At 39.0% G+C, this 26,725-nt stretch overlaps 1 protein-coding gene across 2 annotated transcripts; it reads right to left on the reverse strand.

Moving 5' to 3' along the window:
- Positions 1-13,208: 13,208 nt before the first annotated feature.
- Positions 13,209-26,473, reverse strand: LOC148872324 (uncharacterized). 2 transcript variants are annotated; one of them, XM_088969104.1, is made up of 10 exons: positions 25,634-26,473; positions 24,899-25,011; positions 24,687-24,749; positions 24,506-24,595; positions 23,774-23,939; positions 23,238-23,427; positions 15,012-15,850; positions 14,460-14,835; positions 14,080-14,145; positions 13,209-13,598 (listed from the first exon to the last, which is right to left on the reverse strand). In XM_088969104.1, the coding sequence occupies exons 1-9, from the start codon at positions 26,198-26,200 to the stop codon at positions 14,114-14,116; spliced, it is 2,436 nt and encodes an 811-aa protein (XP_088825230.1). In that variant the 5' UTR covers positions 26,201-26,473; the 3' UTR covers positions 13,209-13,598; positions 14,080-14,113. The 2 variants fall into 2 exon arrangements, with proteins under 2 accessions (XP_088825230.1, XP_088825229.1); XM_088969103.1 differs by having other exon boundaries at positions 14,224-14,835.
- Positions 26,474-26,725: the final 252 nt, after the last annotated feature.

A 26,725-nucleotide genomic window follows, 5' to 3' on the forward strand; every position in this document is an offset into this window, starting at 1 on the left:
TCCGCCAACCTCTCATTATATTTATACTTAACTTAAAGGATGAGATATTACAAGGATGCCCTTAATAGGGTGGCTACTAATATAGCTGAACAGTCACAACTTAAAAAAAAAATCAACTAATGGGCCTAAAGCCCAAGTAGGGAGTAAATGTCACACATTCCCAACTTGCGTAGATCATGCTCCAACTTGTTCTTTGTAACACCTTTTGTGAGAACATCAGCGAGCTGCAAATCAGAAGCAATGTATGGAAGACAAACTTCTCCAGAAGTTACCCTTTCTCTGATAAAATGTCTATCCACTTCAATGTGCTTAGTTCGGTCATGCTGGACTGGGTTATGGGCAATGTTAATTGCTGCCTGGTTATCACAATATAGTATCATAGGTTCTTCTGCCTGTACACCAATTTCTTCTAACAGGGAACAAATCCAGAGAAATTCAGAAACTCCATGTGCCATGGCCCTGTATTTGGCTTCAACACTTGATCTTGCCACCACTGTTTGTTTCTTACTATTCCATGAGACAAGGTTACCCCCAACAAGGGTGCACACTCCTGAAGTTGATCTCCTGTCATCAAGGCATCCTGCCCAATCTGCATCTGTATAAGCCTCTAGTTTCAACTATCCATGATCAGTAAACAATATGCCTATGCTCGGGTGTCCCTTCAGATAAGCGAGAATCCTGTCAACTGCCACCCAATGCTGGACTCGTGGAGCATGCATGTATTGACTATACTTACTACATAGGAAATGTCTGTTCTTGTCATAAACAAGTATAGCAGCCGACCCACAAGTCTTTGATATCTCCCAATGTCCTTTACTAGCTCACCTTCTGATGCATTGATTTTGTGGTTCTGATCAATAGGGGTACTGATTGCCTTCGTTCCAAGCTACCCTATCTCTTGAAGAAGATCCAAGACATACTTCCTTTGAGAGATAAAAATTCCATGTTTTGACCTTGCAACTTCAATGCCTAAGAAGTATCTCAGTTCTCCAAGATCCTCGATTTCAAATTCTTTATGTAGATTCCTTTTCAGACAATCAATCTCACTTAGGTCATTCCCCGTGATAACAATATCATCCACATAAACAGTTAGGACTAACACCGAAGATCCCCTTCGCTTCACAAACAAGGTATGATTGGATTGAATCTGAGTGTAGCCAAAAGTAGTCAAGGCCTTTCTAAATCTGTCAAACCATGTTCTGGGAGATTGTTTCAAGCCATAAAGTGACTTCTTAAGCCTGCATGCCTTTCCCTTTTCAGCATCATTGTAGAAGCCAGTAGGAAGATCCATATACACTTCCTCTTGCAGATCCCCATTTAGGAAAGCATTCTTCACATCAAGTTGAAACAAGTGCCAAGAGTATGAGGCAGCAAGAGAAAGAAGTATCTGAACAGAGGTCATCTTTGCAACTGGTGCAAAGGTCTCTAAGTAATCAATGCCATAGGTTTGTGTGTACCCTTTTGCAAAAAGTCTTGCCTTGTACCTTTCTATATTTCCATCTGCTTTATATTTTACTGTGTAAACCCATCTGCATCCAACTGTCTCCTTGCCTTCTGGTAGATCAACAATGTTCCATGTTTGACTCTTAATCAAACCTACCATCTCTTCATGTATAGCTGTCTTCCACTTAGGTTTAGAGAGAGCCTCACTAACACCCTTGGGTATAGACACTGAGTCAAGAGAGGAAAGAAAAGCACGGTAGGAAGGAGAAAGTCCACTGTAGGATAAGTACTGTGAAATATAATGAGTAGTACACTTTCTCTTCCCTTTTCTGAGAGCAATAGGGAGATCAAGGTTATCTGTAACAAGGTTAGTAGAATCAATGGGAACTGAAACAGTAGCAGGACCAAGAGGAACACCTGAATGGGTCAGCCGAATCTGGAGTCTCCAAGGAATCGACAGGAAGTGATGTGAGTTCTGCTGTAGTGGAATCAACCTCCTTGTGAAGTTTCTGTTGTAAGTAATGCTGAGAAGCAGAACGCAAAGGAGGTGGCAAGGTAGGTGACATAGGGTGGTGGTCAAGCACAGGAACAGACACAGGGACTGGAGCTGGGAGAGGAATAGACTGCTGACTCACTTCCCCAAAACACTCCCCCTGAGAAGGATTCTTTGAGAAGAAGTACATGGATTAAAAAAATGTGACATCCATGGTAACATATCGGCTCCCAGAGACTAGATCATAGCAGCAGTACCCTTTCTGATTCTCTGCATATCCAAGGAAGACACACTTCTTTGCCTTGAGATCAAGCTTCGAGCAGTGAGGACCAAGGATATGTGCAAAGCAGACACACCCAAACACCTTGAGAGGAATATGAAACATCTCCCCCTGAGGAAAAAAGGAGACTGAATGGGGTGCTGAATCCAAGTATACGAGAGGGCACCCTGTTAATCAGATATACTGTTGTGAGAACTGCATCACCCCAAAACCGAACTGGAACTGTAGATGTGATCATCATGGTTCTTGCAATCTCAACATTGTGTATGTTCTTCCTTTCTGCAACACCATTCTGCTGTGGACTGTAGGGACAACTGCTCTGATGGACAACACCATATTCTAACAGATATGAGGCAAGGTGTCTTTCAAAATATTCCCTGGCATTGTTGGATCTGAACACCTTTATTTCTATTCCAAATTGTGTTAGCACCATCTGATGAAATTGCCTCACCAAAGATGGTACTTCATCGTGGGATCTCATAAGGTAAATCCAAGAGTATCGTGAGAAATCATCCACAAATAAGAGAAAATATCGATAGCCTCCCATAGAAGGAACATGGTAAGGGCCCTACACATCCGAATGAATAACATCAAAAGAAGAAGAACATCTTTTATTACTAGGTTTAAATGAATGTCTACGATGCTTTCCAAGTTGACAACCTTCACACTACAGACGACAAACTAACAGACTCAAAAAGTTTTGGAAACAAAAAACTCAAAAGAAGAAAAAGGTAAATTGCCCAAACGATTATGCCAAAGCATAATTTGACCCACAGACCCTGACTCACTATCCCTGCTGACATGATGACTCTGATGAGGTGGAAGTACATCTAGGAGGTAGGTTCCATTCACTTCACAACCACTCCCAATCGCCCTCTTTGAATCTAGATCCTGCAAAATACAAAATGACCAGGAGAAAAAATTTATGAGCAGTTCAGGTTCTTAATCAAACTACTAACAAATAACAAATTAATGCTCAATCTGGGAACATGAAGGACAGAGGGTAGAGAAATAGAATCACTAATCTTGACAGATCCCTTCCTAGCAATAGGAACATGGGATCCATCAGCTGTGGAGACCCTATCTCTGCCAGAACAGAGCTAGTAAGTTGAAAAAATAGTAGAGCTCTGGGTCATGTGCTCTGAGGCTCCAGAATCTATAATCCAAGGAGGTCCCTCCTTACCTGAAGTAGAAACATAATTTGCAGTGACATGTGAACTACTTGTGTGAGCAAAGGAAGTAGAGTGGACTCCACCAGTGCCACCTATACCTTGCTGCCCGCTTGCGGCTGAACTGGAACTGGCTGTATCCCGCTGGTTCAGAAGTTGCCCATACCTCTCAAGTTTGGCCCTTACTGCAGCAGCTGCAACAGACTCCAAAGTAGCTGTAGTAGGAGGGGCCGGAATGTCACCAGTAACTGCCATGTGTGCATTTCCCTTCTTATTTTTCAGTCTAGTCGGCACAAGATGTCGGTGAAGCTTCCAACAAGTATCTCTTGTGTGTTTAGGATTCTTACAGTAGTCACAGATCAAATCTCTTTTATCTTCCTTCTTGATTTCACTGCCACCCCGATCTCCGCTTTGTTTAAGTTTCACAACACTTATCATGGCAGACTGATCAGAAATAAGATTTTTCATCATCACATCTCTCCTGCACTCCTCCCCTAACACAAAGGCATATGCCTGGGAGAGAGTAACACTGTCCCTGGAAAGAAGATGTTGTCGTGCAATATCATACTCAGGATTAAGGCCAACAAGAAATTCAAACACCCTATACTTCTCTATATGTTTCTGATAGGTAGTTGCATCCTTAGTGGTTTCTCAAGCAAATGTCTCTAAATGGTCAATCTCCTGCCACAGGGTTTTAAGGGCTGAAAAATAGGTTGCAACAGGTCTGTCTCCCTGCCTTGTAGAAATAATCCGATTTCTCAACTGATAAGCCTTAGCAACATTCTCCCTCTGTGAATAGGTTTTTGCAACCCCATCCCATATTTCCTTAGCTGTATTTTCCCATAAAAAATTTTTACTTATATGGGGCAACATGGAATTACACAACCAAGTCATCACCATATAATTCTCCTGTACCCATCGGGAGTTTCTAGTTTCGGGTTTCACCTCTTCACCAGTGATATACCCTAATTTCCTACGAGCACCAATGGCCATCTTTGCAGATTGTGACCATTCTAAGTAATTTGCACCATCCAACCTAACTATAGTAATGGTCCCAACCCCGAAAGGGTCTCCAACACCTCCTTCCACTGGTCCCATTTCACTCCCGGGCTTATTTTCAACTCTGTGGCCCTCCATGCTTCTCAAAAAATGTAAAGAAAATAACTGAAGTTTGCAACAAGATCAAACAAAACACTTTTTGGAACCAATAACACCTTTCTGGTGTCCTAGACTTTCTTCCCATAAAATATTCATTTTCTGTGGCATGGGAGAAGAGAGAGAAGAGGCAGGCGTTCTCTCTAGAAGCCTCCAAATCAGGCAAGACATGAATCGCCCCTTACAGAAAACTCCAAGGAACCCTAAAAAATTAAGGCGCCACTTCCTAGGTCAAAATTGAAGAGTCCAACAGAAACAGGACTCTTCCCCTTTCTCCAGTTATTCCTGATTTTGATGAGAAACCCTAGACCAGATACAGATCACACAGATCCATCAAAAAAATCCAAAAACTGGGCTTACCTGAGAGCTTGGATCAGCCTCTTAAATCACCATGCAGTCGGCCGATCTAGAGCTGCATGAGAGAGCAACTCAAGGAACCTTCGGCCTGCTCTGATACCAAGTAGAAATCACTAATTGCAGATTTAGTCAAGTTTCTTGTGAAAGGAAAGAGGAGGAAGATGAAGATTTCAGCAGTAGAGGAGAAAGGAGAAGAAGAAAAGAGTAGGAAGTCAACCAGGATTGTACAAATTAACCCTAGCCGCCAACCTCTCATTATATTTATATTTAAAGGATGAGATATTACAAGGATGCCCTTAGTAGGGCAGCTACTAATATAGCTGAACAGTCACAACTTAAAAAAAAACATAAACTAATGGGCCTAAAGCCCAACAACTTCCTAACTAAATAAAAAACAACTCGGACCAACTCAACACAATGTATTACAATGAGGGGCAATATTATATAGGTTAGCTCTTCTGATTATTATGTTTACAAGTGTATACCACAACTATGCAAAATTTGTATGATCTAGATCCACAATTTTGTAACCTACAACAGCATGCACCACTTGTATGGTATGCAGCTATTTTGATACAATTGAGAATTTCCCATCCATTCCTGTAAATTTAGTGGTACATGGAAGGTACTATAGTTTAAAATTATGTGACCATTGACAAAGGGCTAACACTCAATTTTGGTCTTGGCTATCTGGAGTCTTGCGAGGGGTGGACTGGATTTGGACCTAACCTCATGGCACTTTTTATAAAAAGTGACTGCTAGTAGAGTTGAACCCATATTCTCGAACATTCAGCCCAAAATTTTATCATTGGGTCTCAACTTTTAATGTTGTTAATCTGTGTTCCCTTGTGTTATGTTTGTATCATGATGGTCATGTTCTGATGTAAGTTACTGCTTGTGTTGAGCTCCTTGGTGTTACTAGCTGGCCTTCTTGTATTTTTTCCCGCTATCTTCAATAAAATTTACCTGGCCTTTCTCAAAAAAAAAAAAAAAAAAGAAAAAGAAATCACCATTGCATTAGTTCAAAACTATGTGATATCACATATGTCTGTCGATGTATATGCATTAGTTTCTGTTGACAGATGTATTGTATGCACTGCACATAGGTTTAGTGCCAGCAGGGATATTTTTGTAATTTTGTAGTCTTCTTGTGTTGTACGGCCAGTATAGTATAAATACAAATGCTTCACTCGCATGAAGCAGTTCTTTTGAGGCCTTAAGTCTGCAGCCTCTTCTCTTCTCCTTCTTCTTCTTCCTTCCTTTCTTCTTCTTCTTCTTCTTCTGCTCAACATGGTATCAGAGTGGAGCCGACCAGGCCTGGAAAACAACCAGCTGAGGTCTCTCTCCACTGCTGTGTAAAAGCTATAGTCCTGATGCTCAAAGACAAGGAAGAGAAAGCATTCTCTAGTGCTGTGGTTAGTCTCCACTACCGAGTAGGGTTCTGCTACAAGAAAGCTGACTGTTCAACTTCCTAGCGCAGAAAAGGGTTTTGCTACAAGTTTTTTCTTCTTTATCCTCCAACCCAGGTGCTGGTGACTGGAGTTGCTCGGCTAAGAAGACTGTAGAAAACCATCCCAGATGTACGAGAAGGGTTCTGGCTTGCAGAGAAGATTGAGTCCATGAGTGTACTGCCTATTCACAGTTCGGGTGACCTAGGTACTGAACTGAAGTTTCTCTGTTTATGGTTCTCTTCTTGCACTATTTCGATGGACTGTTAATGTCCTAAAATCTGAGTAGGGACTGTTCGGATGTTTTTTTTCCCTTCTCCGATTGTGTGTTGCTCTATTCAGCTCTCTAAGGGACTGTTGATGAACCCTAAACCCTAAGTGACTGTTCGGCTGCCCTGGAAAGTGGATATCAGACGATTAGGTGTGGTGAAGCACCACTTGTATTGTTGTTCCTACTGAGAGAGCTTCATGAAAGTTGTAAAACTATAGGTCATTCAGACCTGGTTACACTGCAAGTGCAGTGTTCGTATATTGTTCTGTGGGCTCCTACAAAGTGTAGGTCATACAAACTAGTACTGCAGCTGCAGTGTTTGTGCTTGGTTCTCTGTGAAACCGAAAATCAGCAAGTGCCTAGTCGTGGACTGTAGCAGCTCTGTAAGGCAGTGTGCCTTTGGTTTTATGTACTTCTAAACCTAGAATCATGAATAGTGAAGATTCAGCTACATCCGGAATCTCCACAATGCTGAATGGAATGAGTGGGAGCAGTGACCTATCCTTCCCTATGGCTGTTGTTCCTCTTGATGGGTTAAATTACCTAGAGTGGTCAAGTGGGATCAAGTTATACATAACTGCAAGGGGAAAAATAGGCTACATAAATGGAAGAATCAAAGAACCACCTTCTGGAAATGTAGAACATGATAGATGGGATCAGGAGAATAGTATGATTATGTCATGGCTTTTGATCTGCATGCAACCGCAAATAAGGAAGAACTTCATGTGGGCTGAAGCTACAAATGAGATCTGGGAACAGGCAAAATCCACATATTCTGAACTTCAACACTATGCCAAGATTTATCATCTGCAAGCAGCCTCATCTACTTGTCAACAGGGGGAGAGAAGTTTATCAATTTATTACTCTAACTTGACCACTGTTTGGAAGGAGTTGGACAATTACCAGAATATTGATTGGAAGTGTGATGAAGATGCAAAATTGTATAAGAAACTTGTCTCACAGCAAAGAGTGTTTGCTTTTTTACATGGTCTCAATCCTATCTATGAATCCATCAGAGTACAAATTCTAATTTCTAAGGATCTTCCTTCAATTCAGGAGGTCTATGCTCTTGTCCAGTCTGAAGAGAGCAGGAGAAACTTGATGAATAGAACCAGAGGGGATGCAATTGTGTTGGCGGCAAAGGGGGGTACCTTTACCAGTGGTGGACCTTCTTCCAAGAGAGGGGATCTCTAGAAGAACGTAGAAGATAAGGAAAAATTGTGGTGCACTAATTGTCAAAAGCCCCGACACAGCAAAGATACTTGTTGGGATCTCCATGGGAAACCAAAGTGGGCTCAGGATCTACCTAAGAAGCAAGGCTCATATGTAATTAGAAGGCCCGAGCAACAAGGTACCAAGAAACACCACATGGCCAACATGGTTACTTGGGAGAATCAGCCCTCCACTTCTACTGCGACTCAAACACCACATGGCCAACATAGCTACTCTGGATTTGACACAAGGAGGATATTGTAAACTCCTTCCGTGACCATTTGGAGCTTTATGGTAGATCAATTTGCCAGGTGGATGCTCCTCCCACCACCTCTTTTGCATCCACATCAGGTAATCCTGCCACAACTTTCCATGTTGCTTCTCACAACCTTGACTCTCCCTGGATCATTGATTATGGAGTGTCAAAACACATGACTGGTATGTCCTCTTACTTTCAAACTTATCACCCTCTTTCTGGAAGAGATAAAGTGAGACTAGCTGATGGATCATACACTTCCATAGCTGGTCAAGGAACTCTCTCTCTTCCCCTTGGCCTTACTCTTTCTGATGTTTTTCATGTTCCAAAATTCCCTATGAATTTGTTCTCAGTCAGTAGTGTTACAATTTCCTTAAACTGTTTTGTGACTTTTTCACTTCCTATTGTGTGATTCAGGATCTAGCCTCAGGGAGGACGATTGGTAGGGGACGTATGGTTGATGGACTCTACATGCTGGAGAATACGGTTGGCCTTCATGTTACAAAGTCGATGAGTCAGTTCAGAAAGAGTAAAATATATTTGTGGCATTGTCGTCTGGGTCATTTGTCTTTTGAGTCCTTGAAAGTTGTTTTCCCAGAACTGTGTAAATCAGTGTCTGTTTCTAATTTTTCTTGTCAAACATGTCAGTTAAGCAAGCATTGTAGAACTCAATTTCCTCAAAGAAATAGTAAATCTGAGTTTCCTTTTCACATTGTGCATTCTGACAGATACACTTGGGTATATCCAATGCGAACCCGTGAGGAAGTACCAAAAATTATCCAAAATTTTCAGCGGATGGTCTTCACCCAATTTCAGACCGAGATTCAAATATTTCAGTCAGACAATGCAAAAGAGTTTTTTCATAATGACCTCACGGAGTTCTTTGCTTCACACGGCTCACTTCATCGGAGCTCTTGTGCCCGCACGCCACAACAAAATGGTGTGGCTGAATGGAAGAACCGATACCTCCTTGAAGTGGCATGGGGTCTACTACTCCACATGAATGTTCCTAAACGATTTTGGCTTGAGGCTGTACTTTGTTCTACATATCTCATTAACCGAATGCCCTCTCGTTGGTTAGAGTACAAAGCCCCACATCAGCTTCTCTTTCCTAAGGCCCCTCTTCTTTCTATCCCTCCTCGTATTTTTGGTTGTCGGTGCTTTGTCCAAAACCTATCTCCCACCCGAGGGAGATTGGACTCTCGTGCTATCCCATGCATATTTCTTGGCTACTCATTCTCTCAGAAAGGGTATCGTTGCTTTGATTCTGTTTCTCAGAGACTCTGTGCCTCCATGGATGTTACCTTCTTTGAAGATGAGCCCTTCTTTCCTGTTTCTCCTCAGGGGGAGTGTAGACATGAGGAGAAACTGGTTCAGTTTCCTCCTCTTCTTAATCCTTCTCCTCCTTCCCCTTCTCCTTTTGATCCTCCACCTTTCCGTGTTTTTTCTCATCATCGTAAAGGCCAACCAGGTTCAAGAGCTGTGGAGAATCCAGAAGCTGTACCTCAAGTGCCATTAAATTCCTCGGAGGAAGATCATACTCACTTAGGTAACTTGACTCCCAATGATGGTCCTGACCTCCCTGTTGCTAATGATCTTGACATTCCTATTGCCCACAAGAAAGGTGTTAGGTCATGCACCACTAAACACCCCATTTCCAACTTTGTTTCCTATGAGAACATCTCACCTTCATTTCGTGCCTTCCTTACCTCCATTAACAGTATCATTATTCCCAAGAATGTGGCAGAAGCTCTCTCAGTACCAGAATGGACAAATGCCATGAAGGAAGAAATTGATGCTCTTCACAAGAATGACACATGGGAACTTGTTGATCTCTCTAAGGGAAAGGATCCAGTTGGATGTAAATGGGTGTTCATTGTTAAGCATGGGGCTGATGGAACCGTGGAGAGGTATAAAGCTCGTTTAGTGGCAAAGGGTTTTACTCAAGTATATGGAGTTGATTATGCAAAAACCTTTGCCCCTGTTGCCAAAATGAACTCTATTAGAGTACTTTTCTCTCTTGCTGCCAATCTGAATTGGGATCTACATCAGCTCAACATCAAGAATGCCTTCTTGAATGGTGACCTTGAAGAGGAAGTTTATATGGTTCAACCCCCCGGTTTTCTGGCTCAAGGAAATGAACAGAAAGTGTGCAAGTTAAAGAAGTCTTTATATGGGATGAAGCAATCACCAAGAGCTTAGTTCAATAGATTTCATACTGCAGTTCAGCAGAGGGGATACAAGCAATGTCAGTCAGATCGCACACTGTTTGTAAAAAGGGGAGAAGGTAAAATGGCTGCCCTAATAGTATATGTGGATGACATAATTGTTACTGGTGACTGGAAGGATGAAATTCAAAGTTTGAAGGGCTTCCTTGCCACTCAGTTCGAAGTGAAAGATCTAGGACCTGCCAAATACTTCCTTGGAATTGAGGTTGCCCGATAAAAAAAGGGTATCTTCATCTCCCAAAGGAAATATGTCCTAGACTTGCTTAAGAGCACTAGAAAGATTGGGGTTAAGCCAGCTGACTCTCCCATTGACCTCAACTATAAGTTAAGTGACAGCCAAGGTGAACCTCTTAAGGATGTGAAGCAATTTCAGAGGCTTGTAGGGAGATTGTTGTACCTCTCTATGATTTGTCCAGACATAGCATATGCTATTGGTGTCCTCAGCCAGTTCATGCATGCACTTAGGTCCACTCATCGTGAAGCAACGAAGAGAATACTGCGGTATCTTAAGAAGTTCCCGGGTGCTGGCTTATTATTTCAGAAACATGGACATTTGAGAGTTGAAATTTACACAGATGCGGATTGGGCTGGATCTCAAAGTGATAGAAGGTCTACTAGTGGTTATTGCACCTTTGTAGGAGGGAACCTTGTTACTTGGAGGAGTAAGAAGCAAACCGTGGTAGCTAGATCCAGTGCTGAAGCTGAGTACCGTGCAATGGCACACGGAGTAGCCGAAGGTATGTGGATAAAGAATCTATTGGGAGAGTTGGGTTTTCCAATGGACAAACCCATGACTCTACTCTGTGACAACAAGGCAGCTATAAATATCGCTGCTAACCCGGTACTACATGATAGAACAAAGCACATTGAAGTTGACAAGTACTTTATCAGAGAGAAAATCATCACAGGCGAAGTATGCACTCCATACATCAACTCTGAAGACCAACTAGCAGACATCTTTACAAAAGGGCTAAACCATTCCAAACACCAAGATCTCTGTGACAAGTTGGGCATGATTGATATCTATGCCCCAACTTGAGGGGGAGTGTTGACAGATGTATTGTATGTACTGTACACAGGTTTAGTGCCCGTAGGGGTATTTTTGTAATTTTGTAGACCTCTTGTGTTGTACGGCCAGTATAGTATAAATACAAATGCTTCACTCGCATGAAGCAGTTCTTTTGAGGCCTTAAGTCTGCAGCCTCTTCTCTTCTCCTTCTTCTCCTTCTTCTCCTTCCTTCCTTTCTTCTTCTTTTTCTTCTTCTTCTTCTTCTTCTTCTGCTCAACAGTTTCCATTATAGTTATAGTTTGCTATTTTCATATGCTGTCACATTTTTTGTTGTTGTTATTGTTAATCACCTGATGCAGGAGTCTTGTGTTGTAAGATGGAGCTGAAAGTGCAACCACACTGAGAGCATGGCATCCAGCCAAACATCAGGAACATCTCCCCATGAAATTAACATACATGTATGGGAGATGTTCCTGATGTGTGGCTGGATGCCATGATCTCAACATTCTCACATGCTTTTTGCTTTCAGCAGATCTGGGCTCGTATTGTCGGATTAGTGAAGTATTTGGCCACTTACATTTATTTCATAACTGGAGGTTACCAACTCATTTTCCTGCATTTTCCTGATCCTTGCTAAGTTAAACATTTTGGTAGGTAAGACATGGGATTTGGATGAATTCCTGATAAATACTGGTTCAAGAAGAATTACAAATCACACATATGTGCATTTTGCGTAATTCACAGGAAAAATTCATTTATCTATCTAGTTGCTCATTTATATCAATATGATGTAAATTCTTTAAGCATTTTAGCTAGCTATCTGTTTGTTATAGAAACCAAATCTCAAAGCTTATGTTTTCAAACATGTTCAATAGACATACCCTCCCAAATTTGAATTCTGAATATGAAATAATTTGTATATTTTCTTTCTCGGTACTGCTATTTTCCACATTTGCACGTTGCATCATATTCAATTCAATATCCAACCAAAAGAAAGGATGTAATTATTTTGGAAATTATAATCCATGACCATAGAAGGATTTACTGATTCAGTGTGGTTGGTTGATGAAATGCAAGGTAGAGGCCCTTTCTTATCTCCTTTAAATAAACTCCTCTGATTTGCAATCACAGAGAATAACGCTTGAAATTTCTCTATAACTTGAGATCTTATACAGTCTGACTAGTCTTATGAGATTTTCTATGAATGAATGAAACTACATAATCCCCCATTTAGAACTAGTGGATTTTCATGAAAAAGTCACCAAGGAGGTGCCACCAGAATTCCTTCTCTGTCGTTGTCTCTTTTATTTAAAGGCCATCATGGTTTTCTCCACAAGTTCAAGTTTGCTTTTCTGAAGACATACTGATAGAGGCAAGCACAATATGGTTTTGGACCTTTAGGTGCCAAATGTTCTTTAAATATTTTTTCTATGATGTTGACCATTAGGTTTAAGGAAATCAAAACTGAGTACATATATAAGATTGCTACAAGTGGATAGGATGACCACTATGACTAATATTTACTTCTAATACCTCTAATAGCAAAAGGATCTATTGAAAATATTCCAAGTGGTTCTCCTACCAATACATGAAAAACCTACTTGGTTCAAAGTCAATGATTTCTGTTGAAGCTACTCCAGAAAAATGTGCTTTTGTGTAAACTTCAAATACTGATCTCTCAAAAAACTATGAACTCAAATACAGTTGCATCATGCCAGACTCATAAAAGAAAAGTTGCTTTGTACCAGGCAAACAATTTGGCAAAGTCTCTACCGGATACCTCCAAGGGAATCTCAGTACATTTATTTGCATCTGCACCAGCACTTTATGACACATTTATTAACCATAGTAAGAGTTAAGAAAGTAATATTTCCTAATCCAAATAGAAAAAAATCCCCAAAATAAATTTCTTAAGATAATGGAAATTCTATTCTGTTCAATTTATTGTAACTGTTACATTATACCTGTGGATACACTGTATAGCTGTTGCTTGATGATTTATAATACATACATGATAGAACGCTTCCTCCCAAAAAAGAAGAAAAACAAGAGGAAGAAAGGCTATTGCGTAGTCTGGAACTTCTGAGTCAACTGTACAATGTTACCATATATCAGTATGAAGTTTGTTTTTGGCTTGAAATTCTAAGTTTGAGAGGGTTGTAGGAAGCATCATGATTCCAAAGAAACCCAATAACTTGTCATACATAAGCTCATTGGAGTACTGATGATACGTGACCATTCCCATTTTGTCTCTTCTATTTGTTTCAGCTCTGCCAACTGCCATGAAATAGCATTATTAGATGTTGCTTGCTTTCCTTTATCGTTGTTTTACATGAATTTAAAATATCTTATCTTAAAAATTTCTATGGAAGTGATTCCAAAATCTCCACTTTGTCAAACCATTAAGATAGAATTATGTCACTATTAAAAAATTATAGAGTAAATGGTCCCAAGTAATAGCAGTGGAAACTGTGGAATATAGAAAATGCATCCATGACAATGTAGAGATCATTCAAAATTTTGAGAAGGTTTTGCTGATTTAACAGAAACATGAAGTAAGTATGAAAATCAGATATTTCATTATGCATTGATTTTATCTCAAGTCCTGTTGAACTTCCATTCTGTTTCCTTAAGAGTAGTTGCAGGCATCTAACATTTCTTATGTTGGTGTTTGATAGAAAAGGAAATATGGCTTCTCCTTTTTTGAGATGTTATGGGAAAGTCATACATGTTTATGAATAAGATTTATATCACTTACTCTTCCATCTTTTAATTCAAAGATCACTGAATCTTCAGAAAATGGAATCGGTCGTATTGATGTCACCTGTTAAGATCAAGATATCCCTTCAATAATAGTTTCAAAATATTCTACTGAAATTAAAGAAAACAGGTTGCTACTGACCTTTGCATCACACTTTATGTTATCATTTAGGCTTTGGGTGTTCTCCTCAATGCTAGACATAATTTCTTCATTGATGCATATTTCATCATTTATATATTTTGCTCCCATTGATATTTGATCTTTGACAGACATATTTTCCATAGAGGGGAAACCATAGTTCTTCCATTTCCATGTATTATGGTCCAGGTATCTTAGATAAACTTCACCATCTGAGCCAATCAAAAACAATTGATTACCTTCAAAGCAGGGTCCTGGTGCACCAACTAGAGTTACACTTTTGTGTGGTGTTCCATGTTCCACCCAGTTCCATCCATCCAATGCATTCCAGTGATATTCAATAAGTCCTCCATCTTCTGAAATCATGAATAGAGAGCCCATTAGAGATAGAGATGATGACCTCATAGCAGTTCCAGGCAGCCTTGATAGAACTAAATGTGGGGACTGATAGTGTTCATGCCATAACTCTGTTACTTTATTGTATTGGTATAGCCGACCATTCTTCCCAACAACAAACACTATATTTTCACGGAACCCTTCTTGATCTACTATACATGCAATTATAGTATTTGGAGGATTTTGGCAGTCTTTCCACTTGAACTTTCGCAAGGCAACCTATAAAATAAGTCAGTTTGTTAGCAAAAAAGTGTATGATAAATGGATCTTAGGTTAGTATTGTTGAGTTCATTTTAAAAATATATTCTTATGTCTCACAAAAAGTATATAGCATGTTTCCTTAAACGTAAATGGTCCAGTTGATCTACTCTTTATATTCATTTCTGACAACTTACTATAAATTGAATTAATCTTCCACTTTTGCTCACAAAGAAGAGTGCATCTTCTTCTGTAACTTTAAAATTTCTTCCAGGAATTTTGTCCCATGGAGGGCCTGCAACCACTTGTTTTCCCTTTCTCATGGCAGTGCAATTAATCCATGCTAGCTCATTGCTGCTTCTTTCTCTCATAAGTAAGTTCCCATGCATGTCTATAAGAAACAAGCTTCCATTGTAGTTTCCTACTGCACCTTTCATAATTGTTGAGTGCTCATGTTTCAGCCACAACCATACACTCTCAGTGTATAGATATTCATAAGTTGAACCACTATCTGTAATAAGGAAAAATGATCCGCCAGCCTGCATTACTCGCATGTGGAAATTTGCATTGGTTCTGTTTATTAGGAAATCATTTTGGTCTGAAGACTTGGCGAGGTTGCTTTCTGATGTACTTGGAGATAGGTAACTTTCTTGTGCTTGGATCCCCTTCCTCCTCCTTGCTGTTGGCCTTGTAATGCCAGAGTCATTTGGCTCATCTTTTATGCCTGTGATGCAATTTGAGGGCCCCCGTTCTTCTGTGCAATACTCTGCATTCCAACCTTCAGTTTCTGGGGCTTCTAAAACTGACCATTCATAATTGAATGATGCCTTTTTTCGTATGTTACTATGATGAGTTGGGCCTGCACTTTCACCACCAATTCCAGGTAAATGCAGTTCTGCAAGTCTACCATCATGTAGTGGGAACACTATCCTGCCAGCTTGCAATTGTAGGCCTGGAATACCTCTTGTAGCTTTTGCATGAGGTGGATGCATGTGATTCACCCATTGACCTAGAATTTCGTTCCCCTGAATTGTACCTGTCTTGCAATAGAAAAACTACATTTAAGGCATAATTCACTTCCATCTGAAAATGAATAAGAAGTATTATTAAGAGAAGTGATCGACTTTCAAATTCAGTAAGCTGTTCAAGTGTTAATATGTCATTGCTATTATATTCATGTCTCTGGTTTTGTTTTGGCAAGTACAAAATGTTGTCAATAATGATCAAACTTCTCTTAGACATGATAGAATTGTAATTGTATTGTTATGGTCCTTCTAATAATGAATTGAAAATTTAAGGTTTCTAGCCGATGTTTTAATCATTTAATTGTATTGTAAATCATATAAAAAACTAAATCAAATCTAATAGTGAATCATATTTGAAATTGCAGAAGATTTTACCCTATTTTTAATACATAGGGTACATAGACAAAAAAATAAGAAATAGATATACTTAAAATCTAACTGTACATAGACACAAGATTTTACCCTATTTTTAATACATATCTTCCATACATGTACCTAAAACAATAGAGTTTACCACTTGTACATGAGAAGCCTTGGACTGTCAACAGGTAGTGGTTTGGGATAGGTTAATACCAGTCCCAAACCGATTATTAATTGGTTCTATACAATAGACCCAGAATGGTTGTTGATTATTAATTGGGATAATTGGGTCTGAGCCAATTAGGCCCAATTATACTAACATCTATAAATTAACTACGTGAGTAACAAATGAAAACTTCATTTTTTGTAATATAACCTTAATAAAAATGAAGGTAAAATAGTAAGCTGTTTATATGTTGATAAATCAAGTATTTTTAACCAAAATTATCTTATATTTTGTATATCATATTTACCCTTTTAGATGTAAAATATAATAAAAGTTACAAGAAAACGAGGAAACCTTTATATATTATTAGCTATTTAATCGGTTCAGGTCTTAATCAGTTTGAAACAGCAAGAGCTGGTCCTGACCCAATTATTAATCGGGACAAAATCACAGAACTAGAACCGATATAATCAGTTAGGTTTGGTTGGGTAGATCCGTCCCATTGACATAGAAAAGCCTAAGATGATATAATCAAGCTCAACTTGAAGGCCAAATAATCCACGTACAATGGCTCTTTAACCTACATATGATGGAAAAAAAACTCAATATGGTTTCTAAAAGGTCTTAAAATAACATAAATAAATCATTTTCTAGTAGTGGAGTTAAAACAATTCTTCCATCCCTTGACTAAAGTTCAAAGGAACAAAGAAATGACAAAGTAGAGAACTAATTCTAATTAAATTTATTTGAATTGCATGAACTGTGAGATTCATGAATCAAATTTCAAGATTAACATGTAGAAAAGGATTTAAGCATAAGATTCAAATTGAGAAAATCATGATTCAAATAAAAAATTGTTTCATAAAGTCATAATATTTTGGCATCTATGTTTCTAGAAATCTCTTGTATTTACAAAGGTGCAACACCTCTCCTTCATGACAGTGGTCAGATTCTGCCATCTCCCCAAGACTTTTGATCCATGAAACTTTTAAGAGGCTAGGCTGGGATAATGAAAATTATTCTAACCATCCAAACTTTCATTACAAAAAATATTAAAACTGCATACCCCCATTATTTTCCACTGTATATGTGCATACCAAAAGAAGGTAAAAGCATCGGATGTTCAATTATCTAGCTGAAAGAGACTAAACACAACAAAGGAAAACTGAAATATAGCTATTTTAGTCAGTAGCCTACAAAGATTGTTTCATTAAAATGGGATAGAAGAAAAACAGCCTTTTGAGAAGAAAGGACTGTTTAGAAAGTTGCAAAAATTCAAAAGAAAGTAGCAGAAATCAGATTTCAAGAGGTGAGAAGAAGAAGAAGAAGGTGGCGGCAACTAGGGTTCAGAGAGAGAGATTTTCGAACATAATCTCCTCTCTTACTCCCTTAATTCTATTTCATTAAGTTAAACTTTAGTAATTTACAGAGAGTCCCCTAGTTGGGTAGGAAATTAAAAAACATAACATAAGAAAGAATAAAGCCCAGATTAAGGCCCATTACAGCAAAGAACATAAAAGATAAAAAGATAAACAGCCTATGGGCCATTCGGCCCATCTTCTCTACACTCCCCCTCAAGCTAAGCATAGATGTCAATCATGCCAAGCTTGCCAGTATCATGCTGAAGTTTAGCCTTGGGAATGCCCTTGGTAAGGAAATCAGCTAACTGTCCTTCAGAGGTGATGAAAAGTAGACACACTTCTCTAGAAGCCACCCTTTCTCGAATGAAGTGTCTGTCAACTTCAATATGCTTGGTTCTGTCATGTTGCACTGGGTTGTGAGCAATGTTGATGGCGGCCTGATCACAGTATAACATCATTGGCTTATCATGCTCAATACCCAGTTCCTCCATCAAGGATCTAAGCCACAGTAGTTCAGAAACTCCATGAGCCATGGCTCTATATTCTGCTTCGGCTGAAGATCGAGCAACAACTAATTGTTTCTTACTTCTCCAAGAGACAATATTACCTACCACCAAGCTACAGTACCTAGAGGTAGATCTTTTGTCATCAATGTTTCTGGCCCAATCAGCATCTGTGTAGGCTTCAAATTTCATATGGTCATGCTTAGCAAATAGAATTCCCTTTCCAGGGGAGCCCTTCAAATAACATAGAATCCGTTCTGCTGCCGCCATGTGAGTATCCCTGGGAGCATGCATGAACTGACTGATGCAACTGACAACATATGCAATGTCTGGCCGAGTCATGCATAGATAGAGAAGTTTTCCAAGTAGTCTCTAGAAGACTCCCTTATCTTTTAATAATATTCCATTTGAAGCAGAGAGTTTATGGCTCATATCAATAGGAGTAGCAACTGGTCTAGCACCCATCTTCCCTGTTTCAGAGAGCAAATAAAGAACATACTTTCTCTGAGAGATAAGGATCCCATCCTTGGATCTAGCAACTTCTATGCCAAGGGGACTATTTAAGTCCATAAAGAGATTTCTTCAGCTTGTAAACCTTTCCTTTCATATTTGTTTCATACACCCCTGGAGGAAGAGACATATAGACCTCCTCATGTAACTCTCCATTCAGAAATGCATTATTTACATCCAACTAATAAAGTGGCCAGTCTGAGTGTACAAACAGAGATAGCAGAACTCTCACAAAAGTCATCTTGGCAAAAGGGGCAAAGGTCTCTAGATAATCAATCCCATATGTTTGTGTATAGCCTTTTGCAACCAGCTTAGCCTTATACCTTTTAGTGGTGCCATCAACATAATATTTGATAGTAAAAACCCACTTACAGCCTATTGGATCCTTCCCTTCAGGCAAATCAACAACTTCCCAAGTGTCATTCTTGTGCAGGGCATCAATTTATCTTCTCATAGCATCCCTCCATTCTGGAATAGTAAGAGCTTCTAACACAAACCTGGGAATTGGACTGGAAGCAACAGAAGAAAGGTAGGCAAAATATGAAGGAGAGAGCAAACTATAGGAAAGATGTTTGGAAATGCAATGTGCAATACACTTCCTTTTTCCTTTCCTAATAGCAATGGGGATATCAAGGTCTGAGAAGGATGGCTCCAAAGGGGCTATAATAGTACCTGTTGTCTCTTTTGTAACTGGAAGTGCATGAGGCTCATGTGTTGTAGGGGAAACAATCTGCTCATTTCTGGTTCTCTATCGTTGGTACAACCTGGGATTAAAAAGAGGGCGAGAATGTAAAGGAGGAGGAATAGGAACACTGGAATGAGAGTGAAATGACTGATCCTCCCTTGACTCATTTGAAGGAGGAAGAGTCTCAGAAAAAGACTCAACTGGGACAGGAAGGGGAAGAGCAAACAATTGTGACAAATTCTCCCCCTTTGGACAATGTCTCTCCTGAGAAAAGCCATAAAAGGAAGAGAGCTCATCAAAGGTGACATCCATTGAGACATACCGAGTGCTAGTCTTCGGATCAAAACAACAGTAACCCTTTTGTGTAGGGGAATAACCAAGGAAGATACACTTGTGGGCTTTTGGTTCAAATTTATGTCTCTGGACACTTGGGATATGTACATAACAATTGCAGCCAAAGACACGAAGAGGAATAGGAAAAGGATCCTTGTCCGGATGAAGAAGACTGAAGGGAGACTTAAACACCAAAACCTTGGATGGCATACAGTTTATAAGGTAGGTAGCAGTGAGAATAGCATCACCCCAAAATTTTGTAGGGACATGTGAGGCAAATAGAATACTTCTTGCAACTTCAACAATATGTCTATTTTTCCTTTCAGCAACTCCATTCTGTTCTGGGGTCCTAACACAGAAGGTTTCGTGAATAACCCCCAAATTAGTGAGATAGCAGGTCAGGTTTTTCTCAAAATATTCTTTTGCATTATCGGATCTGAAAATTTTAATTCTGGTATCAAACTGGGTTAGGACAAATTCATGGAATTGCCTCACAAGTCTGGGAAATTCATCACGGGACTTCATAAAAAATATCCAAGTGAACCGAGATAAGTCATCAATGAACAAGATAAAATATTTGTATCCACCCATAGAAGGTAAGTGGTAAGGCCCCCACACATCAGAGTGCACAATATGAAAAGGAGAAGAAGATCTTTTATTACTCAGTGGATAACTGTTTCTACAATGTTTTGACAGTTCACATGACTCATAATGAAGACTAGACAAACTAATTCCCTTAAACAGCTTTGGGAATAAATGACTTAATGCAGAAAAAGAAAGATGACCCAAACGAAAATGACAAAACATGACTCGACTGATGGACTCTGTAGATGTAGACCCAAAAGCAACTTTTCCAGGTTATTCATGGCACTGTCCAGGAGTATCCAACAGATATATTCCATTCGCCTCACGGCCACTCCCAATCACCTTCTGAGACTCCAGATCCTGAAAAACACAGTAGGAAGGAAAGAAGGTTACACAACAGTTTAAGGACTTAGTTAGGCTACTTATAGATAACAAGTTTGTATTTAGCCTGGGTACATGAAGAGCAGAAGGAAGAATCAAGGAATCTGTAGCCTTGATGGTTCCCTTGCCAGAGATAGGGGCAAGAGAGCCATTGGCTAGGGTGATTTTGTCACGTCCAGGAAGTAAATCATATGAAACAAACAAAGTGGAAAGGCTGGTCATATGATCAGAAGCACCAGAATCAATAATCCAAGGGATCCTACGATTACCTGAAATGGTTGCATGATTGGCAGAAGCCCGTATACCTAAGTGAGCAAATGCAGAAGATGTTGAATTTCCTAGAGGGTTGGAAGAAGAGGTCACACCCTCTAGGTGGATGATCATCCTCCCAAACTTCTCATATTCTGCCTTCATAGCTGCTAACTACTCACTAGCCATCATCTCTTCAGTTTGGTATTTGTCACTATCTGGGCCAGCAACTACATTGGCACCCCCTGCCTTATATTATTAGACTTCTTTTGAAACCGAAGAGGAAGAAGCATAGGATGCAATTTCCAACACTTGTCTTTAGTGTGTTTTGGCTTTTTACAGTACTCACAGATATTCTCTTTCTTCCCCGAGCTACTTGGAGTTCCTACAACTCCCTTGGGTTTCACTCCCATATTAGCAAAGTGATCATTTAGACTAGCCCCTTGGACCTGGACAAGTCTTCTGCTTTCTTCACTACTTACCAAGGCATATGCTTGAGACAGTGAAACACTATCCTTGATAAAATATTTTGCTTTGTGATGTCATACTCTGGATTTAACCCTGTTAAGAACTCAAACACCCTGTTTCTCTCAACCAGTTTCCTGTCAGCATCATTAGTGGTGTCCCAGGCTACGACTTCTATCAAATCTACTTCTTTCCATAAAGACTTTAGTGTTGAGAAGTATACAGCTAATGGTTTATCCCCTCGTCTCAAATTCTTCACATCACTTCTCAACTTGTAAACCCTGGCCACATTTAATTTTTGGGAATAGGTTTCAGCAACACTATCCCAAATTTCCTTTGCTGAATTCATCCACAAATAGTGCTGACTAATCTGTGGTTGCATTGAATTCATAAGCCATCCAATAACAATATAATTTTCTTGCATCCACTTTTCATATGACGGATCATCTTTCGGAGGAGCCTTTTTGCTCCCAGAGATAAAACCCCATTTGCCTCTACTACAAATATGAATTTTTACTGATTGTGACCAAGCCAGATAATTAGTTCCATCCAGCTTGACTGTAGTCACAGCTAGTAGAGAGTCTATAGAGGCTCCCGGAACCTGTCTGGATTCAACAACATGCTTGTTTTCAAATTCTGAGGAGTTCATCTTCTTAAATACTTCGAAAATGACTTCTAACAACTTCGAGTAACAACAAATGAAGACAGAACAAAAACTGTGTTGTAAGCCAACCTCTATGCAGTCGTACTAGCAACCTACATCACACTCGGAAGCCGGAAGAAACAGAGAAAACTCAGCCGCTCCTTGTAGACTTCACAAAACACCAATCCACTTGATTCAATCTTCAAGAAGAAGGATGAGAAGGCCTTCAGTCACTGAGCGCCCAGGTCAAACTCCTTGTGGGGCCCGCAATCAGATTTCTCCAGAAAATTAGGGTTTCGGGCAACACACTTGAATCTGTCAAGAAGACGACAAAACCAGTCCCCTTCTCTCCAAAAACCACTAACAATTGGGCTGAAATAGGTTTCTTTAACTATTCATACGATTTAGTTCTCCATACACATTGTGTATGGGAAAAAAAGAGGTGAAAAGAGGGAAAAACGAGCCTGCTCTGATACCAAGAAGAAAAACAGCCTTTTGAGAAGAAAGGACTGTTTAGAAAGTTGCAAAAATTCAAAAGAAAGTAGCAGAAATCAGATTTCAAGAGGTGAGAAGAAAAAGAAGAAGGTGGCAGCAACTAGGGTTCAGAGAGAGAGATTTTCAAACATAATCTCCTCTCTTACTCCCTTAATTCTATTTCATTAAGTTAAACTTTAGTAATTTACAGAGAGGCCCCTAGTTGGGCAGAAAATTAAAAAGCATAACATAAGAAAGAATAAAGCCCAGATTAAGGCCCATTACAGAAAAGAACATAAAAGATAAAAAAGATAAACAGCCTATGGGCCATTCGGCCCATCTTCTCTACAGGGATCTACCATTTACCAGTTATATTTTGGGTAGAAAACTTCCATGAGGGAGAGAAATGATCCCTGGTTGAAAGTTCTCTTGACTAAAGTGTAATCAGAACCATAATGTTGAAAAGTTCACAAAACACCAAAAGGATGCTGTTTGAGTTATGCAAAATTTAATTTCATCAAGTAATAAAGCAAACATCAATATCCTAATAGACAACAGAAGTAAAATAATTCCATTTTGTGCACATATCACTGCTTGATATTTTTCTTTTAACTTGATTTGCATCTTTAAGTATTGTCAAATGTAACTATACTACTACACTAAAAAGACATAATTGAGCTTACTTGACTGTTTAGGAAGTCGATATTCATATATGGATCCACTAGATGTTGTAAAGAACAGTGATAAAACATTCTCATTTAGTTCATTTTGGGTAACTGGTGTGATTGATGTCAGGTTCTGGTCCTTAGGACCTTCATGGGCTATCCATCTCCACTTCCGCCGATGCAGTCTCCTCTCAATCAAGTAACCATCCTGCATATCTACAAAAATATTTTAACAAAATAATAAAAGGAAGTATTTCCTATTATTAAAATTGAGTAGTTGTAATTTTAGTCAAATAAAAAGAGGGAAATTTGGCTCTGCCAAATTACACCTTTGCACTGCTTGATTAAAATAAAGGAAAGCCAATTTTATGTAAGCCGGAATACAGTGTAGTACCCCTACAGATGACTTTTCTAAAAGGTAAGGGGTTATTAAGTTGCATAACTTACAAAATGCCATACAATAGCTATTAAAGCATTTATATTTTCTATTACTTACCATATAATGTGCTTTTCATTCCGGCACAACATAAATATATAATAATTCAGTATAATACCTTAGTTATTAGGAATAGAGATATAGAATATGCTCCAATCAAGCCATGAAAGGTGCACCCAACAGATGATGACAATGGAATTTCTCGCTTTGATCCTTCACTCCATATATGTTTCTTCCATGATGGCCTTGAGCTTCGGTCTAATTCATAAAGATCTCCATTGGAGCTGTACTGCAAGATTTCATATTTAGCATATTTATAATGATTTCCAAACAAAAATGAAAAGCTACAATGAATACCCTTTCGGCTAAATTAATACTGTATTGGTGGGGCTCTTGATGAAGCAAGGTCACTCTTGCTGTTATATATTGGTAAATTCTGTGATGTCATGCTATCCTTGAATGTAATATTGCACACTTCCTTACTATCAATAAAATTTCATCTGTTACTGAGGAAAAAGAAAGAAAAGCTACAATAGTACAGAAGGAAATTTACATGGTTCTTCATCATAAGCCTATGATATAGCGCTAACAGGCAAAAGAATTTACAGGGGTAGACTGGATATAGTGCTAACCTTTGGCATCTTTTTTGCACAAAGTGGCTACGCTCAGACTCAAACCCATATTCTTATGCCTGCTGGCCTGAGGTTTTACCATTGCACCAAGAAATGGCCCTTATCATTTGAACCTTAAGGGTGATATATTACGTTGTGGATAATATCTTTGCTATGCTTGGAGAAAGAAATAGACAAAATGACGTCCATTGTGTGAAGTATAGTGGGATTGTGGCTACCTTACTATAAATACTATATCTGGTCTAATAGTGGCAGCATCAACTATGGTTGCAACATTTCCACCAGGGGGTTGTCCATGATATATCCACCTGTTCAAAAGTTGGTTTATCATCAAATCAAACATTGAATCCTCTAACTGAACTATAATTAATAACCTAAGCGTATAGCCATTAATCTCACCTCCAAGGATCAATTTCAGTAAGCTCCAACAAAGATCCACCCATTGTAGAGAAGTAAACTTTTCTGAGTAGTAAAAAGAAAAAAAAAGAAAAAAGAAAAGAAAGCATTGGGTTATCAACAATAACTCAGCTTTTCTTGTTTTTGCTTTATTGACAATTCACATTACATTACAGGTTGCCAACTATGATAATCAAACAAGATTGACTACTCACTCTCCATCATGTGAAACAGCACCTGACTTGATCAGGATTAAGCTTGAATCTGTATCTGTATGTGTAGGTGTGCAGTCAATCCAAATTGGCTGTGAGTTTTCACTTATCTGCAGCTGGAAACAGCAAGGAGGGATATGTTAGTAGCATGAGCACGTTCAGTTGATATTTTACAATTTTTGCACTTGCACTCTACATTTAAAGAAGAAGATACTCTTAAAGGAAATATACTGTTTTTTTTTGGATAAGTGGCAATATATACTTCTCTTGAGTGTGACTTCTATTACAGAAGATGAAATATGATTATATGATCTCTCTCTCTCTCTCCCCTGTAGTCACAGAGAAGCCCACTGTGACTAGAAAGTGAGAATTATATGGTGATTACAAAGGACCAGAAAGTAAGAATTATATGTTTGGAAGGGACAAAATAATTTTGTTTGTTGTGTTTCGTTAAAGAAACACTATTTAAATGAAGCCTATTGCAGTACTAGTTTCATCTCTGACATACCAATGCAACTATTATGGTAGGAATGCATGAACTTAAACCATATCCTACAGAAACGTATTTATTGAACTGAAATGAATCTGGTTGACCAGATTCAGGGGTTAGCCATTAAACTGAAGCTGAATTCCAGAACTGATTAATTTCTCTTTTAATAACCCTCTCTTATACTCTTTTCAACATAGATTTTATTTATATGTGGTACTAAAAGAAAAACAGACCATGCAGAAATTTACCTGATATAGATTCCCAGCTTCAGATAGCGCAAGTATTGTCTGATTGACAATGAAAACTGAAACTGCATGACCTGCTGATATTGGTAAGTCATGGGGTGTGATTATCCACTGCACCCCATTCCAGAACCTTTCATAAATAGACCCACTTTCCCCAGTGACCCAAATAGAAGTCTCAGACATTTTAGTTATAGAAATTCTCTTCCTGAGGGGTAGAACCTGAGCAGGACTCTCCACTGGTAGTTCTTTGTCATCAAAGATGATTTTTGATTTCATTCCTTGTTCAGAAATATCGTTTCTTTCCTGCAGGTAGTCTTCTTTCTGCTTCATCTGAGAAATAGAACCCACCTTAGTACAGTTCCCATTGACACAAGAAACCAAATCAAAAGGCAACTCCACTTCAACCCAACTGTTGGATTGCTCTTCAAACTCCCAGAATCGATTAGTCTTCTGCTCAAATACTGGACTGATGTGTCGAAGTTCATTGGGACACCATATTGAAAAAACAAGGACAACAAAATTCAATTGTAAGAAGACACTGGTGGAGAATTTTACATACAATCCAGCCATGACATATTGTTTCTAGACAGCTTTCTTCAGAGAAATACATAAAACAGAGAAAAAAACATTACTCTGTTTATGGGTTCACGGGTAAGTCTGGGGTGAGCCAAGATGGCCCATTGCAGAAAAAATCTAAAATGAAATCTCAAAGCTGTTGCATCCAAGGAATGCCTAACTTGCCGTTTTGGGAAAAGAGGAGCTCTCTGTCTGTTGTCTCTCTCCATGTACTTGGGGGGGAGGGTGGTCCATTGCAAAAAGCCACAAAGCAGATGGATTAGTTACAACTCACCAGAGAAGAAGAATTTATTATAAAAGAACCTCCCTCCCAAAGATGAGCTTTACTTTGTCAACTCTTCTGGTTAAACTTAAATCACTTGTACTCAGTTGTCTGGTCTCAGATTTTTTTTTTTTCCTGCTTTGTCCGTGTCTCTCTAATCGTTTCCTAAAACTTGGACGTTTTTCCTACCGAACATGACTTTATGATGATCTATTCATTAATTATATGTAAATTTTTTTTCTGTGGTAAAAGAAAAT

This window comes from Nelumbo lutea, chromosome 2, assembly GCF_056320005.1.
Source record: "Nelumbo lutea isolate HS-2025 chromosome 2, American lotus-T2T, whole genome shotgun sequence".
In the NCBI taxonomy this organism is placed as follows: Eukaryota; Viridiplantae; Streptophyta; class Magnoliopsida; order Proteales; family Nelumbonaceae; genus Nelumbo; species Nelumbo lutea.